The sequence below is a fragment of the Astyanax mexicanus genome, chromosome 7 (genome assembly GCF_023375975.1).
Source record: "Astyanax mexicanus isolate ESR-SI-001 chromosome 7, AstMex3_surface, whole genome shotgun sequence".
Taxonomy (NCBI): domain Eukaryota; kingdom Metazoa; phylum Chordata; class Actinopteri; order Characiformes; family Acestrorhamphidae; genus Astyanax; species Astyanax mexicanus.
Window position 1 is genome coordinate 10,342,341 of NC_064414.1, and position 12,598 is coordinate 10,354,938.

General features: G+C 40.3%; 1 protein-coding gene across 1 annotated transcript; it reads left to right on the forward strand.

Annotated features, from left to right (window-relative positions):
• Nucleotides 1-205: 205 nt before the first annotated feature.
• On the forward strand, nt 206-8,395 carry LOC103047066 (tetratricopeptide repeat protein 9A). The gene is made up of 3 exons (XM_007247624.4): nt 206-719; nt 3,560-3,742; nt 5,428-8,395. The coding sequence occupies exons 1-3, from the start codon at nt 404-406 to the stop codon at nt 5,508-5,510; spliced, it is 582 nt and encodes a 193-aa protein (XP_007247686.1). The 5' UTR covers nt 206-403; the 3' UTR covers nt 5,511-8,395.
• Nucleotides 8,396-12,598: the final 4,203 nt, after the last annotated feature.

The window sequence follows — 12,598 nt, forward strand, 5'->3', positions numbered from 1 at the left end:
TGTGTGTGTGTGAGAGAGAGAGAGAGAGAGAGAGAGAGAGAGAGAGGGAGATAGAAGAGGCAGAAAGAGTAAAAGATAGAGGCAGAGAGAGGGGGTGAGAGAGCTAGAGAAATCAAGAGAGATGCAGAAAGAGAGAGGCAGAGATAGAGAGAGAGTCGGAGAGAGAGATAGAGAGAGGAGTGAAGGGAAGGGGGGGTTGGGGACACGTGCACGCGCGGGCTCTCCTCCTCCTCCTCCTGTGAGCGCGCGCCCAGCCTAGCATCCCCTTATATACATACACACACATCGTGACACACGCAGTGACACACACGCGCGAGCGCGCGCACAGACAGTGAGGACGCCGCGCGCGGATAGAGAGAGGATGATGCGCGCTGTTCCGCGCGGCGGAGTGTAGAGCGGGGAGATGAGCGTGGAGCGCGGGGGGCTCGTGCGGCAGCAGCAGCAGCCCGCGGCGGACGCTCTGCGGCGCGCGCTCGACTTTAAGACGCAGGGCACGCAATGCTACAGGGACAAGAAATACCGCGAGGCCATCGGCAAATACCACCGCGCGCTGCTCGAGATGAAGGGCCTGTGCCGCGCGCTCGGGGACCCGGACGGGAGCGCGAGGAGCGCGTGCGCCGCGCCGCTGCCGCCGCCGCCGCCGGGCAAGTGCAGCCTGACGGACGAGCAGAAGGGCGCGGTGGAGAGCGCGGAGCTCGAGTGCTACAACAGCCTGGCAGGTAAACACACCGCGAGCGCACGAGCGAGCGCGCGCACACAAACACACCGTTCATTAGGGTTCACCCGGGATCGGTCAGAATTTATCATCATCATTCGTCATTTATGTTAATTTTAACGAGGCGCTTCAATAATTAAGCCCCGTGCGCTCCATCACGCGCAAACGATCCGAGCGAGATATAACGATACTCAAAAATATCGGTCCTACGGTTTTGCCGTGTTCGCGGTTTATTAGCCCAGCTGGCACGTGACCGAACATTAAAACGTGCCCTAAATAACCATTTATAGTTTCAATGTACATTTTTAAAAACATTTTTGTCTTGCTAACAAAAATACTTCTGAATTAACATTGACATTTTTACTTAATAATATGACATTAATACATTGATTTATTTGTCTTGTATTTGATCATTACCCTAATAGCAAAGATTAAAATCATTAAATAAAAAACAACATTAGAACAACCTTTATTTAACATTACCCAGTAGGCATCAGTTAATGTTAAAATTGTGACATTGAATCAGCGTTCATTTAAAGGTTTTGAATGGTAAGGGCTCTGAATTTACACTCACAATACTCTTAAGTGCCAGAAATAATAATATGAATATTAAACTGTTTTATTTAAATGCCTTTCTACACTACAAGACCGATACAGTACAGGCTATAAGAATACAATACAAACAAGACATGCATATTTATTATAAATAAAGTAAGAATAAAAACAATAAAAATAAAACCAGAGTGTTGAATCAACATTATTCGACATGCACAAATAATTTGGTTTTGCTTGATTTGGGGATTGAGGTGGAGTGGTGATCATCCAACATCCTGGCTTTACTGATGCTCTTGTTTCTGAATGTCAATCAAACGCAAACCAAAATCTAGTACAAACTCTTGAGACATCCCAATACTTTTGTCTATATTTGTATATCACATCAAATATGCCTCTCGAGTTAAAACACTGAACTTTGTTTTAACACTTCAACACAACTCCCAGTAGTGAATAGTTATGAAGATCATAAGGCTGTGTTGTGAGAAGTAAGATTTAGTCACATGGATGCAGTAAGTATATTGTGATCTGCAGTTTATTAAAACACTTAACAGTGAACCTGTTAAAGAATTTAAGATATTAGTTAAGGATATGAATTCTAAAGCTTTATTTGTTCACTTGTACACAGTAATTGTGTTCTTTTACTTTCACTGATGTAATTTCAACATATTCTCCAATATGAAATATGCATGATGATTTTAAAGCCCCATTGCATTAAGTATGGTAAGATTCCTAAAGATCTGTGAAAAAGTCACATTAATAGATTTTTTAAACACCATTAGTGATGTGCTTAAAGCTCCATTCCTACTTGAAAATCAGAGCAGATCAATATGGACAAAGTAGCTGTATCCCAATAACAACACTCTAGCTAACACTGCCGTTTTCAAATGCTTAATTAAAAACATTTAACTCACAGTACTAATAACAATAAAAGCTAGATAAATATTGCATCTTTAGTACATGTTGTGAACGTGCCTCTTGAGTGCAGAAACCTTATTCTGAGCACTTCATTATTCATTATGAATGAGGTACTTTAAGTTCTGTTCGCTTGTGTAAATGAGAGATGAGTGATATGGACACAGTGATTATAACAAACATCCCAAATTCACACAATGTGTACCTTTTTCACAGTTGCTGCATCGTCATAACCATATTTTATGGTATTTCTTCTTGCACTAAAATCGCCGGATTTCAGTGCAATTCAGCACAGCTAACAAGAGCATAGCTAACGTGTGGACGTTCCTCCAGCACGGACTGAAGGTGTGTGTTGTGTATACAGCATCATGCTAAAGTTTATACTTTAGACCCGTTTAATACTTTAGCTGCTGTTTACTGCTGCACAGAGCTCCGTGTGTGATCCTTCCACAGTGCTGATTACTGGAGTTCAGTTACAGCAGTTGCATTCAGACGGAGGAGCAGTTTTTACACAGCAGAGTGTTTCTTTATGTTCATTACTTTTCTGAGCTACACAATAAAATAATAACGCATACTGAGTTTCATTCTGGAGGACATAAAAGGTGTCAGGTTCCCCACGCAGTCACACAATGTGCTATTTCTACATTACTAAAACTAACTACTCACCAACACACACTGCTTACAGTCCTCACTGACAATAATCTAAATAAATGCTGAATGATAATGGGTCACTCCGGTTTAGTTTTACTCTGCTTTTATTGATTTCCTGGTTAAAATAACATGTAATAAGCAGAGCCTTTCCGCTAAAGTTGAATAGTTTAATTCTGATAGTGTATAAACTCTGGTGAGTGTGTTAAACTGAACGATTGGTGTATTAAGAAACAGGCTAACAGGAAATAGCATCAGCCAATGATTAAAAGAAGACCAGAAAACCCTGCTATTTATCCTTCTGCATTAATCAACATAAAAAAATAAAAAAGCTCAGTGAAGGCCTTGATTGACCCACCCCTTGAAGAAACTCATCTAAATCTTCTGTGATTGGTTGGCACACAGCTAATATCTGAGTGATTCCTCAGAGGATGATTTGCATATTGCAGCTTCTGCACGAGCAGTGAGGAGTTTAGTGTAAACCGTCGCTGCTCGCCCTCAGTTTGAGGAGATGAGGGGTCTGAGCGAGGGTGGTCTGACTCAGTCACGCAGGATGACGTCAGCCCCCAGCCGGAGCAGATGTTGAATCAGTGAGTATGTGTAGTCACGATACACTGTGTCCACCTCACAGCCATCAGCCCCAAACACACAGAAGATCTGAGTCAATCACAGCTAATTACTCCACACGGACCTCCTCATTATGCTGTGTGTGTGTGTGTGTGTGTATAGCATGTCTGCTGCAGATGGAGCTGGTGAATTATGAGCGTGTGAAGGAGTACTGTCTGAAGGTTCTGAGGAAAGAGGGAGAGAACTTCAAAGCACTGTACCGCTCAGGTGTGGCGTATTATCATCTGGGGGATTACAACAAAGCCCTGCACTACCTACAGGAGTCCCACAAACAGCAGCCCTCAGGTACCAGCAGCACATCACACACACACACACACATTTGGGTTGTTTCCTTGTCTTTTTGTGTAAGTGTCATTATGATCCAAATGTGACTTTCCATTTTACTGTAATACTATATGTATAATGTTCAATGTCACATACAGCTCTGGAAAGAAATAAGAGACCACTTAAAATGAGTTTCTTTGATTTTACCAAAAAATTGAAAACCTCTGGAATATAATCAAGAGAAAGACGGATGATCACAAGCCATCAAACCAAGCTGAACTGCTTGAATTTTTGCACCAGGAGTGCAGGTATAAAGTTATCCAAAAGCAGTGTGTAAGACTGGTGGAGAAGAACATGCTAAGATGCATGAAAACTGTGATTAAAACCAGGGTTAGTCCACCAAATATTGATTTCTGAATCCTTAAAACTTTATGAATATGAACTTGTTTTCTTTGCATTATTTGAGGTCTGAAAGCTCTGCATCTTTTTTTGTTATTTCAGCCATTTCTCATTTTCTGCAAATAAATGCTTGAAATGACATTTTTATTTTAGAATTTGGGAGAAATGTTGTCTGTAGTAGAATAAAACAACAATGTTCATTTTACTCAAACATATACCTATAAATAGCAAAATCAGAGAAACTGATTGAGAAACTGAAGTGGAATCTTATTTTTTTCCAGAGCTGTATACAAACCTTAGACTTGCTCTAAGCCACTATGTTGTTATCTAGTGTTGCTGTGCTTCAATGTGATCCCACTGCACTGCTGTATGCTTCTGTATTGCATTGTATATGGTAAATTAACAAATTGGTCAACAAAATGGTTTGCAATACCACTGTGCTAATGTGCATTATGGCTGTGTTGCTATGCTGTGCTGCATGCCACTGTGCTGCTGAATGCCACTGTGCTTATATGCAATGCCACTCTGCTTTTATGCAGTGCCTCTGTGATGCTATGCAGTGCCTCGGTGCTGCTGTGCAGTGCCACTGTGCTGTTATGCAATACCACTATGCAGCTGTGCAATGCTGTTGTCCTGCTATGCAATGCCACTGTGTGGCACTGTGCTGCTGAATGCCACTGTGCTTATATGCAGTGCTTCTGTGCTGCTATGAAATACCACTGTGTAGCTGTGCAATGCCATTGTTCTGGTATGCAGTGCGTCTGTGCTGCTATGCAGTGTCATTGTGCTGTTATGCAATACCACTGTGCAGCTATGCAATACCACTGTGTTGCTGTATGTCACTGTGCTCCTATGCAATGCCATTGTTTTGCTCCATGCTACTGTCCTGCTGACTAATGCCACTGCATGTCTATGCCATGCCACTAATTTATATATAATGCCACTGGTCTCCTTTGTATGGCTATGCAGTGCCATTGTTCTGCTATGCAATGCCACTCTGTTGCTGTATACCACTGTGCAGCTGTGCAGTGCCATTGTTCTGATATGCAGTGCCACTCTGCTGCTATGCAATGCCACTGTTATGCTTATGGCTACTATCCTGTTGACAAAGGCCACTGCACATCTATGCCATGCCACTCCTTTACATAAAATGCCACTGGTCTTCTTTGTATGCTGCAGACCACTGTACTCCTATACCTTGACAGTAGTTTTTATTAAATGCCTCTGTGCTGTTATGTGATGCCAATATTTCCTTTATTTGTTCCTGAAACTATTGCTTGTCTTTTGTATGTGTTTGTGTGTAACAGATACCAATGTAGTCCGCTACATCCAGCTAACAGAGATGAAAATTCGTCGGTTGGCGCAGCGAGAGAAGAAGGATTCGGCGTAGTTGCTCCCTGCTTCTCACTGGCTCTGCTGCAGCAGTGGTCACCAGTCTTCTCCTGGGCATCTAACTGCAGAGTGTAGGGATGGGTGGATCAGTTCAGACTGTCCTCTAATTTGAATTACGTGAATTCATATTATTAATATATTCTAACACTACATGCCCATCAGTATTCCAGTTGATCTTTATAGTGACACAGTGACCAGCCATAACAGTACAACCACCTGTCTAATAGTGTGTGGGTCCCAATATTGCCTCCAAAATGACTCTGATCAGTCGAGACACAAGACCTCTGAATGTTTCCTGTGGCAACAAGGCAACAAGACTTTACTAGCAGATTCTTTAGTCTTTTAGTTTTGAGGTGGATCAGATCAGTTCACCGGTTATCATTTCTTTGAGCTTTTTTGGTAGGTACTGGTCACTGCATATCGGGAACCCCCTACAAGATGTGCCTGATATTTTGGAGATGTTCTGACCCAATCAAATAAGGCCAAATGATCACAAGATTCTTATGCTTCTAGAACTTGCTATTCACTTACTGCTTAATTTATTCACCAATTGACAGATGCTACTGGAACCAGATACTACTGGTGGTGGTTGTAATGTTTTGGCAATGTAAGGTAATGTTCTGGGCAATTTGGAAGACCCTAAGGCCACCATGCCCAGTGCCAAGCAGTGGCATCCTAACATTTATTAGAGTGATATAAAGTCCTTTATTATTGGGCTGTGAGGTGCTATAGAGTAATGATACTTTTGGACAGGTAGTGTGTTCTGATGAGATCAAAGAGAAAATCTGTGATCTTACCCATCCCTATAAGATTTCACCTTCAGAAAACAGGAGCTCCATTAGTTTGGTTGGGAGACCACTGTAACCACTCGTGCTACCAGAAGTACACTTTATAATCTAGCGCTGTCGTCAGTGACCAGACTGCAGCCAGCTGCACGTGAAGAGTGTGTTGAGTGTGCAGTGCAAAAAACTGACAAATGAAAACATATAAATTCTATTCTGTGTATCTGATTTGTTCTGTTACTAGATCATTTTAATAACAAATAATATAAAATTACATTTATTATTATATTTGTTTGAGTTATAGTATAGATCATTTTGCTAGTTATCTGAAATAAGGCAAATGAGAGATTATTTTGCTTATTTGGAAAAATAATGCATTTAATTTTTCTTACTTTAAGAAATAACAGATCATTTTAACAGTTTCCAGAAATAAGGCTAAACATTTCTAGCTCTAAAAAAGAATGCAGATAATTTTGCTTATTATTTTTAGATTATTTCTATATTATTATTATATAGCAGTAGGACAGGTGAGGACTAGCACACACCTCCTCCGATACATATCAAGTCAGACTCCGCCTCTTTTCTAAATGCCGCTGATGCAGCATCACTTGGTAGCCAGTGAATTTGGAGGAAAGCGGAGCTTCCCAGCTCTGATACATCAGCTAACAGATGCCTGTGCTTACCAACATCACACTAGGAGGGATGAGGGAAGAGATTACCATCTACTCAGAGGGCATGGCCCATTGTGCTGTCTCTTAGACTCTGGCTGCTATGGACAAGCAGCATAACCCGGGAATTGAACGAGCGATCCTCAGATCATAGTGACAGCAACTTACTGATAATTTTGCTTATTTAAAAAAACTGGAATGATACAGATAATTTAGCCAGCTTTCAGTAGTCTCTAAGCATCTATTTTATCTTATTTCAAAAAATGCTGTATGCTATATTTGCTTATTTCAAGAACTAGTTTGGCAAGATAATACAAGTAATAATAAAATTATGCAAAAAGATGCAATATGCAACATTAGTAAACAGTTTAAAGAACATTTAAAACTAAAGCAAAAAAACAAATATCAGCCAGATTAAGTGTCTGGATTAAGTGACATTACTTTTTTTGCATTGCGGGTCAAAATGTCAAATGTTCTTCTACACACACTCCTCATGTGCAAGCTCAGGTTGTGTGTGGTTTTCTGACTGTGTGCAAAACTGCTTTGTACACACATATACACACTCACACTCTTGATGCTGGGCAGCAGATTCAGTTTTAGAAAGGAAGCTAACACACTGCTGGATTTTTAGACTCAGATTTAAACTGTGACCTAAAAATAAGGTAATCTACTGATTACACATTTCATCAGTACAGCTGTAATCAGTAAGAGAATCCTTCAAAGCCTGTTCACACTGAGCAAATTACTGTGCATTGAATGTGGATCTCGTCCAGATGAGATGTTAAGATGTAAACACATTCTGACCATGACAAGGTGCAAAACTGTCTTCAGGTGAAACCTGAATAAATATCAGAAATATCAGTGTGAGTGTGGTCAGACTCAATAATGACTGATGCTGTGGGAACACAAAATGACCAAAAGCATGATCTACATCAAAAAACGTTAATATTACCTTTTCCCCCATGTTAGATTGTGCACTGGCCTTTCCCGTCTGATTTTTTGTAATCTCATTTCATAATCCAGATTATATGTAATCCATAACTGTCCAACACTGTAGATCACACATCTACACACACCACATTGTACTGTCTGAGCATCAAATGTGAAAAGTGAAATGCAGTCTAATTTTTGTAGAATCTAGTGTGTGTGTGTGTGCGTGTGTGTGCCTGTGTGTGTGTGTGTGTGTGTGTGCTCCCAGGTCTTCACTGAGCAGCTTCGGAGTGCTCTCAGTCCAAACCCGCAGCCTCCTCACTGTGCCGCTCTCTCTGATGTCACGTTACTGTTGATTTCTTTACTCTGGTCAAAAAGAGAACTGTTTTGAAGCACAGCTGACCGGAGTATTCCACACAGAGCATGGATTAAATACTGGACAAGTCAGATCTGGAATATTCATTGTAATATTTAGTGCAAAATAAAGTTTGTGTTTATTGTTACAGCTTTTAAAGTGTGCATTATTGTTTGTCATTGTAAACATTTTGCTTAAATAACTGCCAATTTACACTATGTATCTATGCAAAGGTGCTGTGCTGTCACGCAGTGCCACAATATTAGCATGCAATAGCACTGTGTCCATGCAACACTGTGTCTGTACAATGCTGTTGTGCTGCTATGCAATGTACCTGGGTTGCTATTTACTGTTACTGTGTTGCTATGCAACATCTGTGTTACTGTGCAGCATCAGGGTATTCACTTGTAGTGTGGCACTCAGTTGCTATGCAATGCCATTGTGTTACCATGCAGGGTCACTATGTTGCTATGTAAAGCCACTGTGGTATTTGATATGCTATGGCATTGTGTTGCATCATGCTGTTAGTAGTGTTGTGATATGCTGTGGCATTGTGATGCAATTTAATGTCAGTGGTGTTTTTTTTAATGCTATGGCATTATGGTGTCAGGTTCTGTTTTTATAAGCAATTGCATTGTGTTGCAGTGTGATGTTAGTGTGTTCTGATATGCTATGGCAGTGTGATTTCAGTAGAGTTTTGATATGCTATGATATTGTGTTACAGTGTGATGTCAGTAGTGGTCTGATATGCTATGCCATTGTGTTGCAGTGTGATGTCAGTAGTGTTCTAATATGCTATGGCATTGTGATGCAGTGTGATGTCAGTAGTGTTCTGATATGCTATGGCATTGTGATGCAGTGTGATGTCGGTAGTGTTCTGATATGCTATGGCATTGTGTTGCAGTGTGATGTCAGTAGTGTTCTAATATGCTATGGCATTGTGATGTCAGTAGTGTTCTGATATGCTATGGCATTGTGATGCAGTGTGATGTCAGTAGTGTTCTAATATGCTATGGCATTGTGATTCAGTGTGATGTCAGTAGTGTTCTGATATGCTATGGCATTGTGTTGCAGTGTGATGTCAGTAGTGTTCTGATATGCTATGGTATTGTGTTGCAGTGTGTTGTCTGTAGTGTTCTGATATGCTGTGGCATTGTGTTCATTGTGTTACAGTGTGATGTCAGTAGTGGTCTGATATGCTATGCCATTGTGTTGCAGTGTGATGTCAGTAGTGTTCTAATATGCTATGGCATTGTGATGCAGTGTGATGTCAGTAGTGTTCTGATATGCTATGGCATTGTGATGCAGTGTGATGTCAGTAGTGTTCTGATATGCTATGGCATTGTGATGCAGTGTGATGTCAGTAGTGTTCTAATATGCTATGGCATTGTGATGCAGTGTGATGTCAGTAGTGTTCTGATATGCTATGGCATTGTGATGCAGTGTGATGTCAGTAGTGTTCTAATATGCTATGGCATTGTGATTCAGTGTGATGTCAGTAGTGTTCTGATATGCTATGGCATTGTGTTGCAGTGTGATGTCAGTAGTGTTCTGATATGCTATGGTATTGTGTTGCAGTGTGTTGTCAGTAGTGTTCTGATATGCTGTGGCATTGTGTTCATTGTGTTACAGTGTGATGTCAGTAGTGTTCTAATATGCTATGGCATTGTGTTGCAGTGTGATGTCGTCAGTAGTGTTCTGATATGCTATGGCATTGTGTTGCAGTGTGATGTCAGTAGTGTTCTGATATGCTATGGAATTGTGTTGCAGTGTGATGTCAGTAGTGTTCTGATATGCTATGGCATTGTGTTGCAGTGTGATGTCGTCAGTAGTGTTCTGATATGCTATGGCATTGTGTTGCAGTGTGATGTCAGTAGTGTTCTGATATGCTATGGAATTGTGTTGCAGTGTGATGTCAGTAGTGTTCTGATATGCTATGGAATTGTGTTGCAGTGTGATGTCAGTAGTGTTTTTATATGCTGTGGCATTGTGTTGCAGTGTGATGTCAGTAGTGTTTTTATATGCTGTGGCATTGTGTTGCAGTGTGATAGTAATATTTTGATATGCTATGGCATTGTGTTGGAGTGTGATGTCAGTAGTGTTCTGATATGCTATGGCATTGTGTTACAGTGTGATGTCAGTAGTGTTCTGATATGCTATGGCATTGTGTTGCAGTGTGACGTCAGTAGTGTTTTGATATGCTATAACATTGTGATGCAATGTGATGTCAGTAGTGTTCTGATATGCTATGGCATTGTGTTGCAGTGTGATGTCAGTAGTGTTCTGATATGCTATGGCATTGTGTTGCAGTGTGATGTCGTCAGTAGTGTTCTGATATGCTATGGCATTGTGTTGCAGTGTGATGTCAGTAGTGTTCTGATATGCTATGGAATTGTGTTGCAGTGTGATGTCAGTAGTGTTTTTATATGCTGTGGCATTGTGTTGCAGTGTGATAGTAATATTTTGATATGCTATGACATTGTGTTGCAGTATGATGTCAGAAGTGTTTTGATATGCTTTGGCATTGTTTTGCAGTGTGATGTCAGTAGTGTTCTGATATGCTCTGGCATTGTGTTGGAGTGTGATGTCAGTAGTGTTCTGATATGCTATGGCATTGTGTTGCAGTGTGACGTCAGTAGTGTTTTGATATGCTATAACATTGTGATGCAATGTGATGTCAGTAGTGTTCTGATATGCTATGGCATTGTGATGCAGTGTGATGTCAGTAGTGTTCTAATATGCTATGGCATTGTGATGCAGTGTGATGTCAGTAGTGTTCTGATATGCTATGGCATTGTGATGCAGTGTGATGTCAGTAGTGTTCTGATATGCTATGGTATTGTGTTGCAGTGTGATGTCAGTAGTGTTCTGATATGCTATGGTATTGTGTTGCAGTGTGATGTCAGAAGTGTTTTGATATGCTTTGGCATTGTTTTGCAGTGTGATGTCAGTAGTGTTCTGATATGCTCTGGCATTGTGTTGGAGTGTGATGTCAGTAGTGTTCTGATATGCTATGGCATTGTGTTGCAGTGTGACGTCAGTAGTGTTTTGATATGCTATAACATTGTGATGCAGTGTGATGTCAGTAGTGTTCTGATATGCTATGGTATTGTGTTGCAGTGTGATGTCAGTAGTGTTCTGATATGCTATGGCATTGTGATGCAGTGTGATGTCAGTAGTGTTCTGATATGCTATGGTATTGTGTTGCAGTGTGATGTCAGTAGTGTTCTGATATGCTATGGCATTGTGATGCAGTGTGATGTCAGTAATGTTCTAATATGCTATGGCATTGTGTTGCATCATGCTGTTAGTAGTGTTGTGATATGCTATGGCATTGTGTTGCAGTGTGATGTCAGTATTGTTCTAAAATGTTAAGGCATTGTGTTGCAGTGTGATGTCAGTATTGTTCTAAAATGTTAAGGCATTGTGTTGCAGTGTGATGTCAGTAGTGTTCTACAATGTTAAAGGCATTGTGTTGCAGTGTGGTGTTGGTAGTGTTTTCATATGTTATGGCATTGTGTTGCAGTGTGGTGTTGGTAGTGTTTTCATATGTTATGGCATTGTTTTGCAGTGTGATGTGAATATGATGTGTTTTGCTATGTGAAGAATTTACCAGAAATTATAATTAATTCCAAACAACAGTTAGAGATATTTAATGAGCTCAGTGTGGATCAATCAGACTTCCATCTGAACACCTAGTTAGTTAGTTTTTGTGTTACAATTATTTACTTCTGTGCTGGAAATCTCCCTGTTCTGTTCTGGTTGCTATGGTGAAGCTCGATGGAAATGGTCCCTGGTTACAGTGTTCCTTCCAGAGGCAGACAGACCCAACACTGCTTGGCAAAAGAATAGAAGAAGTCTCTTTTTAACAGAACATTCAGTTCTGTACATGTAGAAGTAAAAAATACAGAAACAAAATGCACAAATCTCTATATTGAAATTTGCACGTCTGCAAATGAAAACAGCTGTTGTAAATTAATACTAAAGTCATCCAGACTATGATGGACATATAACATATACTACATAAGGAATCATGTAGTAGCGAAGCAAATTGTGTTTAACAAACCAAAATTCTCTGTAAAGCATTTAGGTGGCTCTTATCTTGTAGCTGCACTTGAAGATACTTTTAAAGTTCTTGAAATTTTTCGGATTGACTGACCTTTATTTCAATTTTTTTTTTCTTTACTTAATAAGTCGTTTTTTATAATATGGATTAGAACATTACTCAAATAGGACACTGGATACCCACTCTACCTCCTTACAACTTTACAACTGATGCTCTCAAACACATTAAGAGGCCAGATTTTCAAGTAACTCTTGACAAATTTAGCACAGCTGATAACCAAAAGCC

What these genes read in the sequence shown, in the direction of transcription:
- LOC103047066 (XM_007247624.4), top strand. Translation starts at nt 404, where the DNA reads ATGAGCGTGGAGCGCGGGGGGCTCGTGCGGCAGCAGCAGCAGCCCGCG. An exon ending in GTGCTACAACAGCCTGGCAG is followed by an intron (nt 720 to 3,559) that starts GTAAACACACCG and finishes GTGTGTGTATAG; the next exon opens with CATGTCTGCTGCAGATGGAG. An exon ending in CCACAAACAGCAGCCCTCAG is followed by an intron (nt 3,743 to 5,427) that starts GTACCAGCAGCA and finishes TGTGTGTAACAG; the next exon opens with ATACCAATGTAGTCCGCTAC.